Source organism: Alosa sapidissima, chromosome 8 (genome assembly GCF_018492685.1).
Source record: "Alosa sapidissima isolate fAloSap1 chromosome 8, fAloSap1.pri, whole genome shotgun sequence".
NCBI classification, from domain to species: domain Eukaryota; kingdom Metazoa; phylum Chordata; class Actinopteri; order Clupeiformes; family Clupeidae; genus Alosa; species Alosa sapidissima.
In genome coordinates, this window is record NC_055964.1 from 19,094,209 (window position 1) to 19,116,300 (window position 22,092).

General features: G+C 43.3%; 2 protein-coding genes across 5 annotated transcripts; both read left to right on the forward strand.

The window, feature by feature from the left end:
* The first annotated feature begins 2,198 nt into the window (after positions 1-2,198).
* Positions 2,199-15,952, forward strand: mamdc2a (MAM domain containing 2a). 3 transcript variants are annotated; one of them, XM_042100374.1, is made up of 14 exons: positions 2,199-2,572; positions 2,888-3,010; positions 5,777-6,027; positions 7,113-7,197; positions 7,377-7,514; positions 7,745-8,001; positions 9,511-9,604; positions 9,912-10,058; positions 10,800-11,065; positions 11,764-11,860; positions 13,143-13,298; positions 13,699-13,976; positions 14,307-14,391; positions 15,075-15,952. In XM_042100374.1, the coding sequence occupies exons 1-14, from the start codon at positions 2,545-2,547 to the stop codon at positions 15,137-15,139; spliced, it is 2,070 nt and encodes a 689-aa protein (XP_041956308.1). In that variant the 5' UTR covers positions 2,199-2,544; the 3' UTR covers positions 15,140-15,952. The 3 variants fall into 3 exon arrangements, 2 of the variants coding, with proteins under 2 accessions (XP_041956308.1, XP_041956309.1); XM_042100375.1 differs by having other exon boundaries at positions 15,078-15,952; XR_006033519.1 differs by lacking the exon at positions 15,075-15,952 and having other exon boundaries at positions 13,143-13,294.
* Positions 15,953-17,156: 1,204 nt separating this feature from the next.
* LOC121715059 (myogenesis-regulating glycosidase-like) lies at positions 17,157-22,001 on the forward strand. Of its 2 annotated transcripts, XR_006033520.1 has the most exons (4): positions 17,157-17,222; positions 18,295-18,726; positions 18,850-20,857; positions 21,309-22,001. XR_006033520.1 is itself a non-coding variant. In XM_042100376.1 (3 exons), the coding sequence occupies exons 2-3, from the start codon at positions 18,452-18,454 to the stop codon at positions 20,639-20,641; spliced, it is 2,067 nt and encodes a 688-aa protein (XP_041956310.1). In that variant the 5' UTR covers positions 17,157-17,222; positions 18,295-18,451; the 3' UTR covers positions 20,642-22,001. The 2 variants fall into 2 exon arrangements, 1 of the variants encoding a protein (XP_041956310.1); XM_042100376.1 differs by having other exon boundaries at positions 18,850-22,001.
* The last annotated feature ends 91 nt before the right edge of the window (positions 22,002-22,092 follow it).

The following is a 22,092-nucleotide window of genomic DNA, read 5'->3' on the forward strand; positions in this document are numbered from 1 at the left end:
TTAACATTAAAATCGACTCACTGTCTCTTGCCCCTACCAGGGTAACAAAACTTAAGAGTCATGATCGATAACCAACTAATCCTCTCTGATCATTTTGCCTCAGTTGCTCAGTCGTGCCATTCCACACTCTACAACATAACAAAAATCAGGCTGTAATATGATACCCAAAATGGATACAGGCCATGGTCATCTCGCAACTTGACTACAAACGCCCTTCTGATGGGCCTATCCGCCTCAGATGATCCAGAACATGGTAGCACGCGAGGCAAATGCTACCACTGGACTACTGTGCTCATCCAATGAACGCTGCCAAAACTGTTTGGTGGAACGCGCTGCCAATTCCTACAAGAGCAGGGGCTTCCCTCTCTTTCTTCAAAAACCTCCTGAAGACCCAAGTACCTCCTGTCCTACTAACAGCTGGACATGCTTAATCTAGCACTTACCACTGCCTTTTTCCCTATCCTGAATATCTCTCTTCTCCCTCCCTTAGCTTTGCTTGAACTGTTATTCTATTCTGTGTGAGTAGTACTTATTGCTGCAAAAAAAAAGTATACCCCTTTAACCCCCTTTTTTAATACCCCATGAAAGATAGTAGATACCACCTCTGCGTTACTATTGGCATGGATTAAAGAGGCCAAAGGCACATACAGTAATGAGGACAATACAAGTACATATGTGAATATGACAGTTAAAAAGCTAACTAGTCCAGGTGCTTAGGTCTATGTCATTGAAAATTGACAAGTTGTAAAAGTCTAGAGGTTTATGGTAAGATATTACATGTCAATGACTGATATCTTGGGAGCAAAGAATATAATTCATGCTGCAATATGCTTGTTTGCCTTTTTACACATGCTATAATGTAAGGTATCAACAAATATATAAGAATATATACTCTTTTGATCCCATGAGGGAAATTTGGTCTCTGCATTTATCCCAATCCGTGAATTAGTGAAACACACACTAATCCCGGCACGCAGTGAGCTGCCTGCAACAACAGTGGCACTCGGGGGAGCAGTGAGGGGTTAGGTGCCTTGCTCAAGGGCACTTCAGCTGTGCCTACTGGTCGGGGTTCGAACCGGCAACCCTCCGGTTACAAGTCCGAAGCACTAACCAGTAGGCCACGGCTGCCCCCATCAAATGTTACAGACAGGAAAAATGAAGGTTGAACCTGTTGATATTGACAACTAGTTTTGCATTTTGTTGTCCATTGTGTAATAATTGATTGAATGCATGCACTAATTTGACCATAACTTGTGTTGTTTAAAGGAAAGATTTGATTTATTTCATGTTTTAAATGTTAAGTGTTAAGTGATAAAACATTTTTCAAAATCTGTGTTAATTGTTCTTTCTGCTCATTCTGTGTTGCATGTTCATCTCCAGTCAAACACCATCTCTACTTTGTCTTTTCATATTCCAAAAGTTTGAGTTCAACACTCTGGCAGATTGACCCACTCTTACAGGCTCAACTTGCCCATCTAAAGAGCTCTCCTTTCCAAAATAAGAGGACTTTATAAAGCTTTTAACTCTGGGTCTCCTCACAATGACACTTAGCTCTTATAGTGGTTCTCATGGTTCCAACTCAGCAGAGTGCTCAGTTTAGTTTACACTTGTAAAAAGGTATGCTTTCCTTTTTTTCCATTAGCTCATTCAAATTGTTATTTTTAGGAACCATGACAATGAGTAGCTGAGCAAGGCTTGTGCTTATGCATGCACAAATCCAAGCACCAAAATGTGTGTGCATGCATGTGGCCCATGCACACAGTCAGTGCACATAGAATATATGTTTCCAGAGAGACTAAAAGAGCAGAACCTCTATCTCAGCATCTTTATGAGCTGATCCCTTTGTCTCCTCTCTGTCTGACTGCCCTAGCTGGGTCTGTTGCCGCACACAGGAGTATTAAGGAGGTTTATCTTTAAGACAAGTTGTGGTGACCCCTGATCCTTCCTCTACCTTATGTAGGAGCAAGGCAGCAAACAAATACTCCATCATGGCAAAAACGTCTGCAGAACCCAAATAAAGCATACCTTAATGGTAGCGGGCTAGCACTGCCTCTGCTGTGCCTGTTTTCAGTGCATCTAAGAGCTATCTGCCTCGGGGCTAAAGCTACATGTTCTCTGTTAGCAGCTTTTAGTAATGTGGATTGTTCATCTACTGTAAACAGAGTAAATGTTAGAGAATTATTATTGTGGCGAATAAAATGCATTGATTAGTGTAGTGTTAGAATGTGTTATTTATCCGCTGCAGTCCAAGGGACCAGCTGGTTGTGACGTGCAAAAATGAAAACTTGTCTCCCCCAGTGGTAAAGTGGCCATCCCAACCTGTTATGAATTTGCAGTCAATGAATCCTCCCTCCTTCCTCATCTCAGGAACCCGTTAAGGAGTCTCATGATTAGCCTACACTATGTAGAGTAAACTTTACGGCATCACTGCACACATCGTCTCTTTGTGAATTAGTGGTTCGAGGAGACTCCACGGCGCTACAGAAGCAGCGTAGCGTTCTCCTATCTGGACAGTAGTGCAGTCGGATCTTTCACGGCCTGGCCATGTTCGTTCATCTCCTGACTTTATATGGTAAGAGTTATGTCAGTCTAAGTGTGCAACAGCGAATACAATATTTGAAAGGCTCTAGGATGCAGAGTATCAATTTCGCTGTCTTCTGTGATGTTGTCTTTTACAATTTTGAAAACAATGAATTACACACTAGTTGTGCGTATTCTTCGTCTCTCGGTCTCTCTCTCTCTTTTTTTTACAGCGGGCAGACATGGAGAGTAGAATAAAATGTCTTTTCATTCAAGTCGGACTGAATGAACGCGAACTGATTTGCTCCCGGGAATGGACTAAAAACCCGTTGCATTTGCTATAACTTCGTCAACTTTCCCCTTGCAGTTATAACACTGGTCAACGCTCAACAGCAGCAGTTGCTCCTGCCCGGTTCTTGTAGCTTCGAGTTCAGCACTTGTGGATACACATCGGATCCTAACTATGCTACATGGACAGTCAACGAAGAAGGTGTAGTAAAACATTCTCCTAGTTTTTATGACTTTGACTTGCAAATGTAGGCTGTGTGAGATTACTAAGATGTCTGTTCTCTTCCATCTGTATTCGTTCATTCATTTAGTCATTCATTCTCTCTCTTCTTGTTTTGCATCCAATTTAACCTAGATCTGATAATCAAATTGATTTAATCTGATGTCAAGTTAGGATATTAATAGATGGCTGAGGCTAACATGTAAAAAGAAGCTCTGATAAAGCACGCCTCAATAACATTACTATTTATATCAAGATCCTTATACAACAGAATGCAATCAAGCTTAATGCCGTGTAGGCTATATGTACATTCGGTTTCACCGTTTCCTCCGTCTGTTTGCCTGCCTGTCAATGCTGATATGACAGGTTGCTCAGCAAGACGTTTTATCCTCTCAGTATTTGTTTGCTTTGAATTAGCTCTGACCTGCTTGGCTTGAGAGTCCTTGTATGTGTTAGGTTTGATTCTGTGATGTTTGATTCTTCCCTATTTTCTTTTACAAGTGCAATAAGAGAGGACCTGTTTTCAGATTTACACAAGCAGATGATAGTGTGAGTCATAAGTCTGATCAGAGTCTAATCAACCATCCCTCATTACCGTAGGCTCACTCTTTCTCATTGCTGGAAAGGTCCAGCATGAGGCTGGGAAGTCCTTTTCAAGATGCATCCAAAAACAGCAATCCATTTCATGATCTGCCTTTGATGTTTATGTTACACAGCTAAAAATAAGCCGTAGTTATGGAGTTTCTGAGCAGTTGCCATATGCCAGACATTCTCACCTTTTACTTCAGTATAGCCACTGCAGGGCCGCATGGCCAAAGTGTTGGATAACAGTGAGAAATCGTGTAAATTTGTTAAATAAGTAAAAAGGAGATTGGAAGCTCAGGAACAAAGCATAACAGAGGAATACTAATGTGGGGCAGCCTTGTGTCATGCGTTACGCTGCCAAGACGCATGCCGCTCGCCCTGACACAACCCTCTCCATGTCAGTGGTCACAGCATGCTTCCCCAATGGGTCGATAAATAGAACCATAAAAACCACGACTGGGTCATGTCTGTGTTTACTGTTTGGTTGCCTGGGCAACACAGGACCCAGTACTGGAAACTCAGATGAGCACCCCAAAGGCTACTCTTTTTTTGTTGTATTTGTAGGTTGCAATAAACTGACAGCAGAGCGAGGGAGCGAGCACTGTGCACATGTAAGGACAAACTGTCTGATTTAGAGTGGTCTTCATGATGAGTCAGCATTTGAGAGGACATCCAAGCTCTGTTTGTCTGATCAAAGACAGAGAGGGGGGCATGGGTTAACAAGAGCTCCCCTGCAACCCCCGTTTCTCATCAAGACTTTTCCAACATCTGCAAAAAAAATGATTTGTAAGCATTTCCTGGAGGAAAACCAGACTTTCTTACAGACCTCTTTTCTCACTCCTTGGCTGGGTCCTCTGAGGCGCACAGCCGCTTGAGTAAGTGCTCTACTGTGCCATTACAATCTGCTACAGTAGCGGCGGTCATAAAGCCTTAGCATATGAGAAGGGTCAGGGGTCCATCAGGGTCTGTGTCTTGGTGCCTCGAGGAAAGGTGACTCGGCATTTGTCTCTCTCACTGATGTGTGTGCACTGCTTAAGGCACCGTGCATCTGTGCTATCAGGCCAGACGAGTGCATGATGAGATAACACAAACCATGTGCTGATGGCAATACCACCTGCATTGGTACGTTTGGACCCACAGGACCTGTAATCTCGGCTAAAACATGAAGTGTACCGTTCATGTTTTCCATATCGTAGGGGTCCTGTTAGTTTGGTTTATTGGGGATGTCAAGAATAATGCATACATTTATGGTTATACCAGGGCCCTTGCTAAGGGTTTTGAAATGCAGGTCAGAGATAGGAAAGAAGAAAAAAGAATAGTCCTCCCTGGCATCTGGAATGAATCACTTTCACCTTTAGGACATCTGCCTGTACTGTAGAAGGCTATAAAAGTTAGCAGTATTGCAATAACATACAGATTCCTGTGTTTATATTGAAAGCGAAGACAGATTTCATAAAGTGTCTTTTTCCCTAACAAATGCTTTGTCTCTAAATTGATAACGCTGATTTATTTGCTTTAGTTCAACATTCATTAATTTCGACTTGCGTAAAACTGGAATCTGTTACTGCTGTTGCACACTGTCTCTCTCAGCCAGGAAGAGAGAATTTCCATGCAGCTCTAATCCACACGCCGTTCCAAGATGCAGTTTTAATCTGCAGGCGAGACACGCTGGTTGATTCATTCTCTCCACTGAGTGTATAAAACACAGTGCGAAGAAAGTCCAAGACCAAACCCACACCTGTTCCCTGACAGCACAGACATCCATGTATCATGTTGTCAAATGATTGTCTGGCAGTTTGACACTGAGATACGTCAGGAATGAAGCTCCATTTACTTTAATGAGTCTGAGTTGTCGAGCCAAGACTGCATTGACAATGACCTCAACAGCTGCTTCCTAAAAAAAAAAACCCTACATGACAAATGTTCTGCTTCCGTTGTAAGAAGTGATAGAACAAAGGTTTCTCATCATGCTGGCCACATGACAAAGGGTTTATATCTGAAGGTTTCTGTTTTGATGATGATTGATGTAAGGTTGGATTTCAAAAGGATGCATTTCAGGTTTTTATGCTGCTGTTTCCTGCAATATCTAACTGTGATAGTAAATTAACTTCAGCTTGAATGGGGACCTGTAGAGGAGACCATCATGCATCTCTCTCTCTCTAGGGCGCTTCATCACTGCTGATGCGTCCCTCATGGGCTCTAAGGACAAGGCAGTGCTGCAGAGCTCGGAGCTGGAGCTGCTGGACTGGAGCTGTCTGAGGATGGTCTACCAGATCACGGGCAAGGGCTCGCTCCAGCTCCACCTGCGGCCCGATGGCGAGAACTTCGACTACACGCTCTGGACCTCAGAGAAGACCTCCGACAGCTGGCTCATCGCCAGCGTGGACCTGCGCAACATGTCCAAGCCGTACCAGGTATCCATACTACTGAACTGACGGTAGAAGGAAAACATATGCAGCCCAGGCAGTGTGCAGAGAGATCAATGACTACAGTGTGGTTCCTGTGAAATCATGAGAGAGAGTGAAAACGCATGGTGAGGAAGAAAGACCTTCCCTTGTAATGAAATAGGAGAGAAAAAGCAACATTGCACTTGAATTGTGCCTCATTAAATAGACGTAACTCCAAGTGTTGAAATGTATACTAGAAAATTGGATGTAAAAGTGATGTACTGTAAATTGTGGTGGAAACACAATGCAATGCAATGGTGAAAATAATGAAGAAAAACAAATCATTTCATGTGCTCCATCAGTTGTGTGGAAGCCATAGTGTCTAAGTTGGACAATTTGTTTATGACAACTATTTCAGTAGTGAAGTAAGACATAAATTGTTTCCTCAGCTGTGGAAATTAGCCTCATAAACTAAAAGCTAGCCACTCGACTGCCATTTACACTTTAGGCACACACTAAATGTGTCTGGCCACAGTCTGCTGAGTATGTGGCCTTAGAGTAACCTGACTCTCGCCAGATGAATTTTGTTGTACCTAGCTCCGCCTAGCTCCACTCACATCCATCTGGGATCGCTTCCGTTGAGAGTGATTTCGGCACCAGATTTTATGGTAGAGCCAATCAGGACGCAGGGCGGGAGTTTTTATAGATGTGACATAGCGTAGAAGCAACTGTGAGACTGTTCTCAGTGTCACGGGATGGCTTCGATGTGAGTGGTTGAAGTAGCACGTCAATAGATGACGGACAAGTGGCTTATCCAATCATATGCAAGGATTTTTGATAAGGCCCAGCCTTCTGAAACACCACTCCAATGGATCGATCCCAGATGGATGAGTGGAGCTAGGCGGAACGAAAGGCCTAATGAATGGAATGAGTTAGAACTGATTAAGTATGCAGCCATCATAAGGTCTGTGCTAATTTCTTTCATTTTAGTTGGTTGCCATGGCTTGCATGCTCTTCTTGGTTTCCCTCCATACTGAACTTGCTTTTCACTCTATATTGCCCCCCCCCCCCCCCCCCTCTCTCTCTGTGTTTATCTTTGACACTCTTTTAAGCTGTTAATGGAAGGGCGTCCTGGCAACACAGCAGGCAACAGCGTCGCTATCTTTGAAATCCACATAGTACCTGGATACTGCATAGGTCAGTCCGCTGTTTCATATCTCACTTTTTTCATTACTCATATTACAAAGTGAAATAAATGACTCGAGGGCTGTTGTGTTTTTAAGTGTGAACTCAGCATGTTAGTGTGTTTGTGATGAAAGAGTTGCATGCTTATCGCTCCATGCAGACAGGGAATGACTAACTGCTCTCTCTCAAAGAGTGTGACTTTGAGGAGCACCACTTGTGTGGCTACAGCAACCAGTGGAACCCCAATGTGAATTGGTACGTGGGCGGAAGCCTCGCCCGAGACCCCCAGTCCAACCTGCCAGATGACCACACCATGAACAATGAAAGAGGTATTGTGTGTACAGCGTTACAGCTGTAGGCTTCCCCCTCTGTATTTCTAATCCGTTGGGATGTATGGAACTCCCTCCGCAATTCGCCTGAATAGAATTCCCCCTTTTTTCCTATCTTTACTTTCAAAGGAACTTTGTTTGGATTCTCTTTTATTTTGACTTTTTGTTGCATTAATGTGACAGTTCATCACAGTGAGCGATTATTTGTTCCTGCTGTTTTTTTGGGGTAGGACATTACATGTACGTGGACTCTGTTTACGCCAAGAAGTTCCAGGAGGTGGCCAAGCTGCTGTCTCCGATGACGACCACTCCCATGTCGGGTTGCTTGTCCTTCTACTACCAGAGGAACCAGGCTCTGGGCAACTACTTCTCCCTCCTCACCAAGGACGAGCTGGGCCACTACGAGGAGCTGTGGAGACCCGATGCCTACGCCACCCCCCACTGGAGGCTGGAGCATGTCGACATCAAGGCTCCGCACCCCTTAGAGGTCAGTCAAAGGTCATCACATGGTGCCACGTCAGATCAAGGGGGTGGGGGTGGGGGCAAAATAATTATGGCCCCTCGAGAATCTTGCCACACAGCACTACTTCACTGCTCGAGTGCACACAAGCAAACAATGCACCAGTCCAACTCAGATTCAGACATCCTCCCACTCAATAGCCAGTTGAGTGTAATAATGTGATCATGTCTCTTGATTTTGCTCAGTGTTTAGGTAACAGGGGAAGGGATTACTGGGAAGGAGCCACTTGAATCTCTCATTCTTTTGCCCTCTCCTCTTTTGTCTACGGGGCTAAATGTTTCCAGAGTTTCTCCCACCCTGGGCCTTTTATCTCTGTTTCATAATTAAACCCTGTCATTGCGGCCAGCAGAATCTGGGGCAGAGGCAGGACTTGGTCATTAGTCACTCAACTAGACTAAGTTATGGAAATATACACGCACACACACACTGACATACAGTACAAACACACACATACAGTACACACACACGCACATGCGGTTGCACACACGTGCGCGCGCACACACACACACACACACGTACACTGAGGCAAGTGAAAGAAAACAGTTTGAGCTGTTAGGTCATCTGTGTCATCCCCACAGCTCAACTCTGTTTTTATAGCCTTTTACAAACATATGCAGGCCCATTGAGACCATTCAAATCAATTGCTGTGTGAACTTGAAAATGAGTTATTGGGTGGGTTAGTATCAAGGAATGTTATATGATGTGAAAGTAAAAAGTGAATGCCTATATGTTGTAGCTACAAAGCTTTTTTGCAAAATAGCCTACCTTTCAGAAAAAAAAAATATGTAAGAGCTTTCGATTGAGAGGCTGCTCGTAACATACAGTATGGGTGCTGTTTATGTCAGACTTATGAGGCCACAGTTGTTGTTGTGCCGAGCCTCTTCAGGAGGATTGAGTGGTGGACTTGTGTAAACACACACAGACGGGGCTTGGCTAGCGTCTGCTGCTCCTGAGGTGTTGCAGCTGGCCTAAGTGAAGGTGTAAATAAGTGTGTGTGTATGCGCGCGTGTGTGTGTTTGTGTGTGTGTGTGTGCGGGAAGAGGTCAGAGGTTTGCTTTGACACATAGTACTTCATCTCTGTGAACCTCCACATGTTTCCACTGCTTTAGTCTGCATGCTTAAAACATCGTGAAAAAAGCTGCACAACTCAAGACAGGTGCAATACATGATAACTGAATAATGGTAATAATTTTATACTTCCATGTTAAGTAATATTGATGTACAGCATGATGCTCACAATAGAATATTTTGGAATATGATTGCTTTAGTTTTGTTTTCATTTTCTGTGATGTGGTGTAAATTGTTCCATGAGGGACACACATGAAAAGAATGCCATCTGGTTCAATGCCATCTCCCGACATATTCTTAAAGGCTTTGGAACCCCTGTATTAAAGTTCTGTTTTAAGTATATTTCCCTTGTCTTTGTTGAATGACAGAGCTATATATAATGACTAGTATTTACCTCTCTGTTGCCAGGTGGTGTTTGAAGTAGCTTTCAATAGTCCACGCGGAGGGTTTGTTGCCATTGACGACATTTCCTTCTCACAGGAGTTCTGCCACTCAGAAACAGGTCAGAACTGTTCTTGGTTCCTATGCAGACAGTGTCATTATGGTTTCTTGACTTTAGAAATATGTGTTTAATTCAAAGAGAGGTGCTGATGGGGTATGACAATACCAACTGAACGGTCCAAATTTCATTTACTTGGAATCGATATCAGAAAACCCTTGAGACAGACATTCCGTTAGAAATAAACAAAATAAAGCTACAAACAGATGTGAATGCTATTTGATTGAAGTCTACTTTCATAACTTTATTCATGAATCAGGCCACATTCTTGGCTCAAACTGACTACTTTGTTCACTTTGTGTTCTTCCAGAGCCCAACTTTGACCCTTCCATCGCCAACTGCGACTTCGAGGAGGGTTTCTGCGAATACCACCAGGAACGTGTTGGTGGCTCCGTGTGGAACAGGGTTTCAGTGAAGCCCAATGTCTACAGGGTCGGAGACCACACCACTGGAACTGGTGAGAGCCGAGAAACGGGCTTGGAACACACTTCCCTGTGGTCAGCGAGACGTGACCCTCCTGAAGGCAGTCCACTGTTTCTATCAGGGCTCCTCAATAACGCCAGTGTTTGGTGCAAATTGTCACAATCACTCCTGGTTAAACATAGAACAAACGCTGCTATTGTTGCTCCAGATAAAAATAGAGCAAGTACTGCACTTGCCCTGTCTCCCTGCCAGTTTATGTAGTCTGACAGCCCTCTGCTTCTTATGCCTATCTTAACTCAGCTTGTGTAATCTTTATAATATATGCAACCGTGTAGCGGAACTGTAATTGCAGATATTTTTAACGTGCTGATAAATGGATTTCTTCAGACTTCAGGGCTAGATTGTAGAGTTTACTTAATTCACTTTCATGAATCAGTGCTATGCATATTTTATGTACATTTATAATTAATAAACAGTTAAGTTGAGCAATGGGAATGTTTAAGACACAAACTCAGGCCTATTAAATGGTTATCAAATGTATGTCTCTCATAGATCTTAATGGCAGTGACAGATGCTGTTAACTCAGGGATTTCTCATTGCTTTCAGCATGATTACTGCAATAGGAGGAAAAAAGATAATTGATGTTCAAAAAAGTAATTATGCACTGCAATGGTATAAAAAACATTATTATTCCCTATTAAACACACTTTCAAAGAGCTAATAAAGAGAATGATGTAGTGTAAGTGCTGTAATCACTCCTTCACTCTTTTCACAGGCAATTTCCTCCTGGCCAACACCCGCTTCACCTCTCGCCCGGGCTATGTGGGCCGGCTTCACGGGCCGGTTCTGCCGGGGAACCACAAGTACTGCCTCAGGTTTTATTATGCCTTACATGGCTTCATGAAGATAGACAATGCACTGGCTCTGTACATCTACGACGAGAACAACGTGGCTCAGGAGAAGATCTGGACAGTGTCCGAGAGCTCCAGGGATGTCTGGACTGAGGTGGACATCACCTACCAGAAGCCCATGCCCACCAAGGTAAGGGTGGATTTCATTGCTCCACAACTGAGCCCTGCCCCTCAACTCTGAACCGTAGGGACACCAACAAACTCTTAATGTAAACAGAACTTTTAACAAGTTTCCCACATTAAAAAGGACCATCAAGTCATCATAGAAGTTTGTGTGAAATAATACTTCACAGTGTTTTATCGGAAAGAAAATATAGGTTTATAACTAGGCACCTTGTGTGAGCTCACTGCTAGTATAAAGGTCACATTACATGACCTTTATCACATGATCTTCTTTTATTATATGCATATAGGTGTCTTCACATGCTTCTGTGAAATAAGTGGACACATAGTCATACTTTGATCCTTTACAGTGTTGGAAAAATTATATCTTACAATACAATATCTAACAGTATCTTAATGATGGAGGTCACATGACTGTATGAATTGAGATCAGAAGTTACTGTATTACATGTATGTGTGTGTCTGTCTCACAAGTGGATTAATGATGAGCATCCTTACCTACATGAGTGGAGATGTATAAATGAGTCAGTCTTATGCTGTCACACCTGCTGTGTCTTATTCCTCCTGTGTTGCTGTTTAGCACTGGTATGCTAGCATTAGCCTACTTTATGTGTCTGTCCGAGTCTATGGCTCGTAGCAGGCATCCACTGTGCCCCAAAAAGTACCCTGACAAGTCCTGACATGTTTGTCCCTTTTGCTTCTCAGATGGTATTTGTTACCATCTGTCGGAACTTCTGGGACTGCGGTTTGGTGTCTCTTGATGACATCACGGTGACAATTGGAGACTGCCGTGTCACAGCTGGTGAGTTATATCAGTATCGGTTAAAATAGTCTCAGAGCTGCTGTTACACTATGGGTTACCAATAATGTAGTTTACCATGACGTACACCTAGAATGAAAAACCGTATTGCATTTCTATGCCATTTCAAAATAGCCAGTGGTATACATACTTCATACAGCATTGCTCCAAACACTGCACATCTGGACATGGGATAAATTTAGTTAACCTCTCAGCAGCTACAATCACACAAGGGTTAAACAGGGCGGTGAAGCAGCAAGTAACAGTTCATAAAAATAGATGCTTCGGTGGCAGCTGCATTTTAAAGTAGCTGGAGTGGTGAGAGTCAGATGTTTTAAATTAGGCATTTTATTAATATTCAGTCAGTGGCTTTTATGTTCTCAGTAGCCAAGATATCAAATGGAATGCTACCACAACAGATTCCATTTCAAGCACTTAGATCTCCAAGCCCCCCACTTTAAGCGTCATTGTTGAGAAAAGCAATTAACTTTACGCTTTATTTCAAGACGTAACATTTTGGTCAGGAATATACAGTATGACAAGATAGGAAGCGACAAGGAAGTTGAAGTGAAGAAGGGCTGGGCTACGAATGCCGTTCGGTTTGGTCTTGGCTGTATGATGACTATTTTAAGAGTCAACCACTATGGAAAACATCCATTTTCCCCTGAGCTGGATAGCACTGGCTGTGGTGTGGAGCCGGAGCGTTTTAAACACCCAGTCTTCAGTACACCACATTTCAGAGCAGAAACATGAGAAGAGTTACTGTTATTAAAATATCACCAGCCGTACTTTCCCCATTGTAAAATTGACTGTAGTGGAGATAGTGGATGCCACTTCAACTGACAACTCTGCGAGAATATTCCCACATCTGTCTGTTCTTTCTCTGCTATGTTTTCATTCCATCCATAAAAAAAAGAGAAGCCACTAAGACAACCTTGTAAATCACCGATGACACAGGATGATGAAAATGTTTGCGGAAAATTACTTTACAGCTGGAGGACCTCAGAGTGTCCAAGACAAAACACATCTCTGATGTTCTCTGTAATTTTGTTGTGGAAGGGGAAACATAGAGGAGACACTTCTGAAGTACCATATTTTTTCTCTTGTTTTTAATATAAAGTTAACATTTAACCGAGGACACACAACCCTTCTTGACAGCGACACATCCAACACGATTGAATCTGAACAAAACACTTAAGATCAGACCTTCAACGCACACAGTCACAGTCAGAGGTTAAAGTTATCCCTTGTTTGTTGTTTGGTTTGGTTTGGTTTGATTTCTCAGGGCCTCTGCGGCCGCCCCCTGGCCAGTGCAACTTTGAGCTGGGCGACTGCGGCTACACCCAGGAGAAGAAGCTGCACAGGGGCGGCTGGCTGCGCATCAGGGGTCAGACGCCCACCTCCTACACGGGGCCCAAGGGGGACCACACCTTAGGGGTAGGTGAGTCAACAACCCTCTCATCCCAAGTCTTTCAGTTTATTTTCTCCAAGTTCAGCCGAGGTTCATCCCACTGCTCAAGGCAGCTGATGTTTTGATGTGAAGAATCAACTGTATGCTGTAATGCGGTTACACAGTCATATATTTTGCATGTTATGAGAGAGATGACCTTTGGGAATCTGAGCTAAAGTAGTTAACTGATTAATCATATTTCTTTTAAGTCAAGATGTAGAAACTCACATTCCCAAATGACTCACAGATATTAAATTCAGACTCAGAGTCACTGGCCCGTTAGTTAAAGAGTTTACAATCCTCAAGGACATCAGTCCCCACACTCTTAAAAGAATGAATAACGTAACAGTAGCGTCCTAACTAACAACCTCTGTCTGTGCCTGTTGTCAAGGGTACTACATGTACATCGAGGCCTCTCACATGTTACCGGGCCATTCCTCCAGGCTACTGACCACTGAGCTGCGAGGTTCGGACAGCCCTCAGTGTCTGGTGTTCTATTACCACATGTACGGCTCTGGCACCGGTGTGCTAAGCGTGTTCTTGCGGCGTCACGTCAGCCGTCACCGTGACATTCGCCACCGCGACTCCCTGCTCTGGCGACGACAGGGAGAGCAGAGCATCTCCTGGATGCGGGCCATGATCGACTACGACTGCTACACCAAGCACCAGGTAAACCAGTGCACCTTTCACCTTAAACACTGTCGTGCTGTGCCTTTCACCTTAAACACTGTCTATGTGCTGCCAGAGAACTCTAAAGGGTGTGTGATGTATAACATCTTACAGATTACAAAGCAGGTTCTTTAACCTGTCTGTGAAGTGCAGTTTTTAAACCATGATGAAAACCAGAGGCTGACCAGTACTTTGTGGTTTGTAATAAAAAGTGAAGCTGGCGTATGATTAAATACGTAATGTCTTTCTAATCTCCAGATGTGAGAAACAGATGTGAGTGTTTAAACAGATGGAAACTAAATTATCGCGGTGTGCTTTTTCCCCCTACAGATTATCTTTGAAGCCATTCGTGGCTCCTCAATAAGGAGCGACATTGCCATCGATGACATTGTGTTTAAAAGAGGACCATGCAAAGGTACTACACATATTAAAGAGAGAAACAAACAAACACTCCAATGAGAAACAACATCCAAACATTGCCCACTTCCCTTTTCTTAACCTTGGGGCCAGACCTAAGGTTTGCACGGGTTGCGTCCCAAAGGCTCATCCGTTCACAGGCGAGTGGTTTGCTACAGTAACTTCATTCATGCGCTGTGAGCGGCGGCATCCCCCCCCCCCCCCCCCCCCCCAGGATAGCTGAACTACGCTAGTGTCTGGTGGGGGTTTACAGAATGTGTCCCAGTCCTGCTGCTCCCCAGGGCTGCTTCTGTGGTGTTGGTCAGGTCTGCTGGGAGAGAGAGAGGAGTGGTGTTGACGGGGGATTTGGAGGGGGTTGGGAAGAGGGGGGGGGGGGGGGTATCTGCTGCTGAGTTATCCTCTGTCTCTACCCCCCCATCCATTCCTCTCTTTAAACTCTCTGTAGTTCTTTCCCCCCATGAGCACTGAGGCTGTGCTTTACATTAGAACAGAATGTTACCATTGTGCACCAGACTTACTGTTCAGATAGCATGGATGCTTGCAGATGTCTTTGCAATCCTATTGAATACTGTACACCATACATGCACACTGGATCTGACACAATAGTTTTCATGTTGTTGTCTTAGTATTGATGCTGGATGGAAGATTGTACTCATGTGTTCTGTGTTGTTGTCTCTTCAGCAGATGCTGGTGACAGTATCCCGTACTCTGGATTCTCAGAAAACTTCAATGAGATTGAGTATTGAGCAATGCAATGCACTGGAGGGTTGATGTGTGTTGGTGTGTTTGCGTGCAGTGACTGGATTTGTGTCACAGATAGGAAGAATAAGTCAGCTTAAGCCACTTTTACATAGAGTAGAGCAATGCCAATATGAACAATCTAGTCGTGCATGACTAGGCAGAAAGGTATAGTCCCTCCCCAGCAAGTACTTGTGGTATAGGAAATAATGATAGGAAATGATAGTAGCTGATAATCAGATATAGGATAATAGGGTATTTACAAGGAGGGTCAAACCGCTGGTTTAGTGTGATGTTATACAAGCAAATAGTTATGTGCCAGTGTCGCTCCTTATCATGGTGGGTGGTAGAGCATTGCTTGATGGTGACTAAAACATTGTTTTGATGTTTTCTTTCAAAATTCCCAATAACTTACCCAAATCGAAAAAAGCAACATGAACAAATGTATTTATATTTATCTGATAAGAGATACATCTCAGAAACTGAAAGTGAGGATGATGTCTGTGTATGTTTATTCACAGAAGAGTGTAAATTTTACACTGTTTTTACACAAATGCGACGACATGTTTTATTTTTAAAAATATGATCACTGAAACAATTTTTTTGTTAATGAACTCCAGTTATGGAGTCTAGGAATGTTAAGAGACCCACATGTGTTACCTTTTTCTAGGTACAATCATATTGAAAAAGGTTATATTGTCAGTCAGCATCTTTTTTTCCAAGACTACAATGGACAACAGGTGAATCCCTGGACTACTATGATTGAATTATCCATTTATGATTCCATCAATTTGTTTTTAATAAAATTGTTCAAACAGTGATTTATTTGTCATTCTTCCATTTATTCTCTTTTCACAATTCAGAAGTGTGAATTCTACCTTTACACTTGATGTGTGCTAGCCTAGAAATCTAGACGCGCCCCTAGCGGCAGCAAATTACATTTGCTGCCAGGGCTAGTCTAGCAACTCTCAGTTGGCTTGTGAGCTCCAGAAATCGAAACTTAATCAGGCCAATGAAATCGTGTATAGAGTCTTTAGGTGGGCTTAACATAATGATTGATGGCAGAGTTGCAACGGTTTGGCTTGAATTCCCTGCTACTTGAAAACAAATAAGATGGATGTTGCTGTTGGCGAACAGTGTGACACGAGTTAAGCTTTTATTAAGTTGGCAAACGTTTGAAATAGCCAACTAGCTCCGCTGGTGGGAAACGCATGGGACTCATAGCGCTGTCGCTGTCCTATTGCTTGCAGAGGGAATTTGAAAGACAACTGATTATCCCGCCCCTCGGACTGAGCACTGGGAACGGTGAGTGCCCAGACCCTACATTTTAATGTGGGTCTGGCTCGTCAGGCTAGATGTGTGCCACTTTGGTTGTTAAAGGGAAGGTAATCAAGAATGATGGGGATGGGAGCTTGAATTCAAGTGTATGTGTTCAAAATGAATGTTTAAAAAGTAACTGGACAGGGAAAACATGGAATTAGCCTATATTACATTAGCCTACTTTAATGTTTCCACAGCCTATTGCATTATCAACACAATATGAAATCAGATATATGTTAAAAAGTGCAATACAATAGAAGCAAAATTTCCTTGATCATTATGTGTGGATATGGCATGGTTTCTCTTATGACTCCCGAATGGTGATTTAGATATGTTTTTTGTAAAACACTATGTTTTGCTGACCAACACTGGGAATGTTACAAGGATCGACGCTGCCACCTTGTGGTAATTTGCCAACCTTGCGTGTTTAGCAAGTGAAGTTTTTGGCTCCACCATCAGTGTGGTGAAATCACTTTTTGAGATAAGCCTAGACTCTAATTTAAATGTTAAGTTTATTTAGAAATTCTTTTTCTATCTGAAGTGCTTACGATGCCTATAGAGATTTCATATTTATCTACGACGTTACAGTGCTGATTTAAATATTACGTCTGTGGGCCCTTCTGATTGACAGGCTTTTGGAGCAATCAGCATACAGCCTACGACATGGACCAAGTACCGCCTTCAACGTGTGGAACACGTGATCACTTTCTAAGTGAGTTGCCAAAAGAAAGCAAGGCATAGCCTACATTTGTGATCTTTGGCTTGTTGTTGGTGAGTGAGAAAACCTGTTGATTGGTTTAAGTCTACTTTCCATAATTTGCTCTGCACGGTGTGATTGTATGATAGTGGTGTAGTAGGCCCTATGAGTTTTGTGAGAAATTAAGAAGTGGCGTAAGTTCCTTTGCCCTTGATGTCAAGTGTCTGCCTGTGTTTTGTTAGAGGTTGGTGGCGATCTAAACTAACTTTACAGTTTCAATTTCAGCGAGAGTTGATACGTCAGAAACCTGGTTGGTCGTTATATTGTAGTCTACTGTTCATTTTGCCACTGTTCCAGGGCAAACGTTGCGAAACATTACTGCCGATCAACAACAATCATCAGAGTTGAGAGTATCGATCTCGTTGCCATTACAGTGACCCTGTTTGTTTGTGTGGTCTCGTAACAAGCCACTGTGGGCATAGGCAGGCTACATTGGGAGAAATTACTTCTCAGTAGATTTGCAGAAATGTTTGAACTTTTTTGTAAAGGGTGCTTGGTTACATATTGCGAGGTTGTTTAAAAAGTTATTTCTAATTGAGAATAAATCTCTCTGTCTCTGTGGTAACACCATTCAAATAGAATAAACGGTTTCAACAGTTTGTTGTTGTGGTGCCGGAAGACATTAGCCAGACTCAATATTGTCATGGAATTGTTTGCTTTGTCTTAAACATGATTACCGGGTAGGCCTATGTAACATGAAACTAAGTATCCTGGTCGGTTTTCGCTGTGAAATCATTGTCTAGCTCAGAGTCTAGACTCTAGAGACCATTATTGCTGTGACGTGTTAACAGCTATTCTGCAGTTTGGTAGATTTGTACTTGCTAATTTACACCAATTTAGATTCTAAGTAAACCTGTCTTTTCCTTGTCCTAGCCTATATCTCAATACCACAAATTGCTTAAAATCACTGGAACAGTTTCACACTCTGGTTATGGCATAACTCATGTGTGAGGCATAACAGGACACACACGAGTGCAGGCTATGTTAGATTTGTAAAAATCTGCAGAAATGGTTGATCAATTGCAGAAATGATATAACACAGGTTTTGGAATGAGGTTTCTCATGTTATTACTTCCTCTTTTTCAGATTTCAGAGTTCATCAAGAAACTAAACCTATTTCACCATCATCTTTTTGGTTGCAGAAACATGTTATTGTCCAACGGGAACCTCACTCACCAGCACTACATAGTCTCTTAAATGAAATAGTATTTTTTTTTTGTATAGTCCCTTTTCTGTCCTCATTATGTATCAAATAGTACAGGGAACTGTGGGGGATCTGTACCCTGGTCCCTTCACTAAGCCCCCAAAGCAGAAGAAATGGGGTCGACAAGGCCGTCCAATGTTATTTGCAATTATCCTGGGAGTGGTTTTAGTGATGTCAGCCATAGTAGCATGGTGCTACTACAGTGCTTCTCTGCGCAGAGCAGAAATCCTCAAAGCTGAATTACTGGACCTGAAGAAGGATGGGTTCATTATCCGCAATCAAGAGGGTGACATCATCTTCAGAATGCTTTTCAGGTGTGTGCTGGTATTTGCTGTGTTACTTTGTTAGCGGAAGTATCTTGTATATTGTATTACCAGGCAGTTATGAGTTGGTTCACATTTATCACTGTTCATACTGTACGTTCTGTTTCCTTTTAGGTCGGGATCTCTTGATCTGGACTCGTGTTCTAAGGAGGGCGGAATACTTCGCTGCGATCAGTCAGACACAGGGAAACTGAACTTCTTTGTCCAGACCGTCAGGCCAAAGGACACGGTGATGTGCTACCGGGTGCGCTGGGAGGAGCTGGAGGAGGGCCGCTCCGTGGAGCACGCCATGTCCTACAACGGCTCCCACTGGTATGGAGGTGCGGAGCGAGCCGTCCAGCATTGGCCCATGTCCGTGGAAGGCCAGGAAGCCCCCAAGCCTTTCATCACCGGAGACGTGTACTCCAACCGCCAGGACTTTGGTAGCATTCTGGAGCGCTACTGGCTCTCAGCCAACGCCACAGCCATAAAGATTAATGACTCTGTGCCTTTTCACCTTGGCTGGGATGACGAGGAGAAGATTCTTCGCTTCCAGGCTCGGTATAATGACAGCCCTTACAAAGCACTACCCAGAAAGGTGGCACACGCCGAACTGAGCTATCGTGTGTGTGTCGGCCGCGATGTCACCTCCATACACAAGTACATGGTCCGGCGGTACTTTAACAAACCCAACAAGGTTCCGTCCGAGGCGGTGTTCCGCCAGCCAATTTGGTCCACGTGGGCCTTGAACAAGAGCGCAGTGGACCAGGAGAAGATCCTTAAGTACGCGTCAGACATCCAGAAGCACGGCTTCAACTGCAGCCAACTGGAACTCGACGACCGCTACACCAGCAGTTACGGCGAGTTCGAGTTTGACCCGGAGAAGTTTCCCAACGTCTCAACCATGTTTCAGAGTCTGAAGGACGATGGTTTCCATGTCTCTCTGTGGACCCATCCCTTCATTAACTACGAATCCACCAACTTTGACGTCGGAGTGAAGAGGGAGCTGTTTGTCCGAGAGCCCAGCGGACAGCTCCCTGCCTTAGTCCGCTGGTGGAACGGTATCGGGGGCATCCTGGACTTCACCAACCCAGAGGCCCGTGAATGGTTTGCTTCCCATCTCCGAGCCCTTAAAACCAAGTATGGGGTTGCCTCATTCAAATTCGATGCCGGGGAAACCAACTACCTGCCAAAGCAGTTTAGCACCTACGCACCCTTGCATGACCCCAGCACCTTTACCCGCCGCTACACAGAAATGGCCATTCCATACAACGACCGCGCCGAACTTCGGTCTGGGTACCAGTCCCAGAACATCTCCTGTTTCTTCAGGCTTATTGATCGGGACTCTGTGTGGGGTTACGACCTGGGTCTCAAATCCATCATTCCTACCGTCTTGACCATTAGCATCCTAGGCTATCAGTTCATTTTGCCAGACATGATTGGTGGTAATCCGAACGGGACTCTAGGGTCCACGGGCCTGCCTGACCGTGAGCTCTACATCCGCTGGCTGGAGCTGTCAGCCTTCATGCCGTCCATGCAGTTCTCCATCCCGCCTTGGGCGTACGACGACGAGGTGGTGGAGATTGCGCGGAAGTTCACCGCACTCCACGAGACCCTGGTGGCCCCACGAGTGCTGGAGCTGGCCGGGGAGGTGCTGCACACCGGAGACCCCATCATCCGCCCTCTCTGGTGGATCGCCTCAGAGGACGAGGCAGCGTACAAGATAGACTCTCAGTTCCTCATTGGGGACGACTTCATGGTGGCACCTGTGCTGGAGCCGGGTAAACAGGAGAGGGATATCTACCTTCCTGCTGGCAAATGGAGAAGCTACAAGGGGGAGCACTATGACAACATGAAGGGTCCCATGCATCTTACTGACTACCCTGTAGATCTAGATGAAATAGCATATTTTGAGTGGGCAGGCTAAACAGTGCATTAACTACTGTTTAATGATTTTCTTGTTGTTTTTGCTATTCCATCGTCACCAGTTGATAAACCAGACCTTTATTTGTGACGACACTCCTGTCAAACTATGAGGTGTTTTCTCTTTGAAACTTGAAAAGATAAATGAAGTACACAAGAAATGGCCAAGAAGATGCTGTCAGCACATTGTGTACTTCTGCTGTGTTCCCTAAATTCCACAGTAAGTATAATACTGAAACAATTTGTCAGAAAACTTCATTTCTGAAGTTACTGTGCCAGTATCCCTAATCCAGTATAGAGCAAGTAGTTTTTTTATTTTGATTAATGGATATAATTTTCTACTGATGTTTGTAAATACCTCATCTGTGTCTTAATTTAGCTTTACCTTGTCTCATGACTCATTTGTGGACAATTTTCCTTTTTACCATTTAATTTATTTTTTAAAAGAGGAAAAACTGATTAATCTTTAAATGTGCCAGTTATACCTTCATTGCTGCCAAAGTAATGTCTCGCATAGTTCTATATCGGTGTAAATGTCACATTTATGTTGAATTGGAGCACTCCTAAGCCTTTGTACATGTTCTATGAGCCATTGTTCAAAGTGACCTTTATTTATGCATGGGATGAAAGGGAATTGCATGACTTCATACATTTTTCTTTTTTTGATAAAGGACCTGCAGTGTTATACTCCAGACACTCCTAAGACCTGTGAGGTATTCTAAATTACTGGTATTATGTTCTGTTCATTCTGCATATGTTATTTTACAGTCATTCCAGTCTAAAGCAATAACTATTTTTTAAACTCATGATCAAATAGTGTTGACTGTATATTTTGGATAAGACTGCCATTACACTATGCATACATGAAGAGTTATGCACCTTACAGGGACTTAGTTCAATTAAGAGTTATACATACAGTCTTTCCAAACAAAAGTAAATAAGAGAATACTATTTAATTGTGATATTAGTGTTATGGGACCACACTGGAAAGTAGTTCTCTCAATCTTCTACTGCCTTTGTGAAATACTGTAATCTGAATAATAAGTGAGAATGTCAACTGCACTGGGATGTACAGCAACTGTTATTGAGTTTTAAATGTTGCAAATGTTGCACCTTAGCAAACCCAACATCCCAACCCAACCCAGCAAGACAACATCTTAGGTGTGCCTGTATACCAGTCACACATGCAAATGAGAGTAAAGTAATGTGAAAGAATGAACTCATCTCTGCATACAACTGATTCAGGGCCATTCTTGTCATTATGGTGATCATTTGCTGGAACTAAATGGTTGGAGAAAGAAGGGATTTTGTTGTAATAATGTTTTTTAATCCAGTCAATAAATTATCCTTTGTTATAACTCCAATAAGTGTCAAATGTCTGTAAGTGTCCAATAAGTCTATCAAAACTAGTCTTTCAATCATTGACCTACACACACATTAGAGCTCTATGGGCTT

What these genes read in the sequence shown, in the direction of transcription:
- LOC121715059 (XM_042100376.1), top strand. Translation starts at nt 18,452, where the DNA reads ATGTATCAAATAGTACAGGGAACTGTGGGGGATCTGTACCCTGGTCCC. An exon ending in ATCTTCAGAATGCTTTTCAG is followed by an intron (nt 18,727 to 18,849) that starts GTGTGTGCTGGT and finishes GTTTCCTTTTAG; the next exon opens with GTCGGGATCTCTTGATCTGG.
- mamdc2a (XM_042100374.1), top strand. Translation starts at nt 2,545, where the DNA reads ATGTTCGTTCATCTCCTGACTTTATATG. An exon ending in CACCATGAACAATGAAAGAG is followed by an intron (nt 7,515 to 7,744) that starts GTATTGTGTGTA and finishes TTTTTGGGGTAG; the next exon opens with GACATTACATGTACGTGGAC. An exon ending in AGAAGCCCATGCCCACCAAG is followed by an intron (nt 11,066 to 11,763) that starts GTAAGGGTGGAT and finishes TTTGCTTCTCAG; the next exon opens with ATGGTATTTGTTACCATCTG.